Here is a 1,227-nt window from a genome sequence, read left to right on the forward strand (position 1 = left end):
ATTTTGTGAGAATTTTCCGGACCTTGTGTGTAGTTGAAAAAATTAACACGGAGAAAGGGGGGACCTGAGCCAATCAGATCCGAACCGGAAATCGCAAGCTGGAACGCCACAGCCACATGCCACCTCCGGGGATAACGTTATCCCTCCACGGCGCGACGAGAGCTCCCCACGTCGGACTCCCGCGCCGACCTGGCACGCCGCGATCCTCCACACGCCCTACTAAAACCTTCTCCGCGCCAACCATCCCGTCCCCCACACACCTCACGCCGCGCGCCAAGCCAAGAAGAAGACGCACCCACGCAGCACGCACGCCATGGCCGCCACCGCGTCCTTGTCCGCCGTCGCGGCGCCCCTGTCCGTCGCCGGGCTCAAGAAGGCCGCGTCGTTCCGGCCCCTGCCGGTGGCCAGGGCCGGCAGGCCCGCGGCGAGGATGACGGCCGTCCGGGCGTCCTCCGCGTCCGTGCAGGAGAAGCTCACGGCCGGGCTGACCGCGGCGGCCGTGGCGGCGGCGCTGGTGCTGCCCGAGGTCGCGGAGGCCGCGTCCCCGGGGCTGTCCCCGTCGCTCAAGAACTTCCTGCTCAGCATCGTGTCCGGCGGGGTCGTCTTCGCCGGCATCGCCGGGGCCGTCGTCGCCGTCTCCAACTTCGACCCCGTCAAGAGGACCTGATCATCTTACTGGATTCTCATGGCAGGTCGCCTCGCTTTGTATCTCGATGAATCTCTTTGCTGTGTTTTATTCGGAGACTCTGTACGTAGAAGAGATCCATGACAATGGAGTTCTGATTAATGGCTGTGTATACTCTGGTTCGTCTGCTTAAACTGTTGCTTGCGGGCTGTATCCAGTAATTGCATGTTTGTTTACTTCCGAAACTACTTCCCCCTCTCCAAATTACTTGCAGCGTGTCTGGCAGTCTGAGGGAAAGGGAATGAAGATTACAACAGCGAGGAGTTTGTCTAGAGATTAGACTTGAGAATTACTAGAATTTTAGTCTCAGTCTCCTTTTTGATGTGTGGTGGGAACAATTATCGGTGAGAATTTGGGAGGAACCTCTATCCAGCCTGAATTAGCAAGGGGCTAGGGAAGAGAGGCGTGGAAATTGACCTCTTTGGTTCCCTTTCCCCTTCTCTCCTCAACTCCCTTCCCCCTAGCCAAACAATGGATAACACGTCTTGTATCCTCGTAACTCTCGTTCCTTATCGCAAATTTCCTCCAACGAGACACAATTT

General features: G+C 57.5%; 1 protein-coding gene across 1 annotated transcript; it reads left to right on the forward strand.

Moving 5' to 3' along the window:
* The first annotated feature begins 237 nt into the window (after positions 1-237).
* Positions 238-873, forward strand: LOC119353329. Its single transcript, XM_037619927.1, has one exon. The coding sequence runs from the start codon at positions 314-316 to the stop codon at positions 665-667; it is 354 nt and encodes a 117-aa protein (XP_037475824.1). The 5' UTR covers positions 238-313; the 3' UTR covers positions 668-873.
* Positions 874-1,227: the final 354 nt, after the last annotated feature.

This window comes from Triticum dicoccoides, chromosome 2A (genome assembly GCF_002162155.2).
Source record: "Triticum dicoccoides isolate Atlit2015 ecotype Zavitan chromosome 2A, WEW_v2.0, whole genome shotgun sequence".
Lineage (NCBI taxonomy): Eukaryota > Viridiplantae > Streptophyta > Magnoliopsida > Poales > Poaceae > Triticum > Triticum dicoccoides.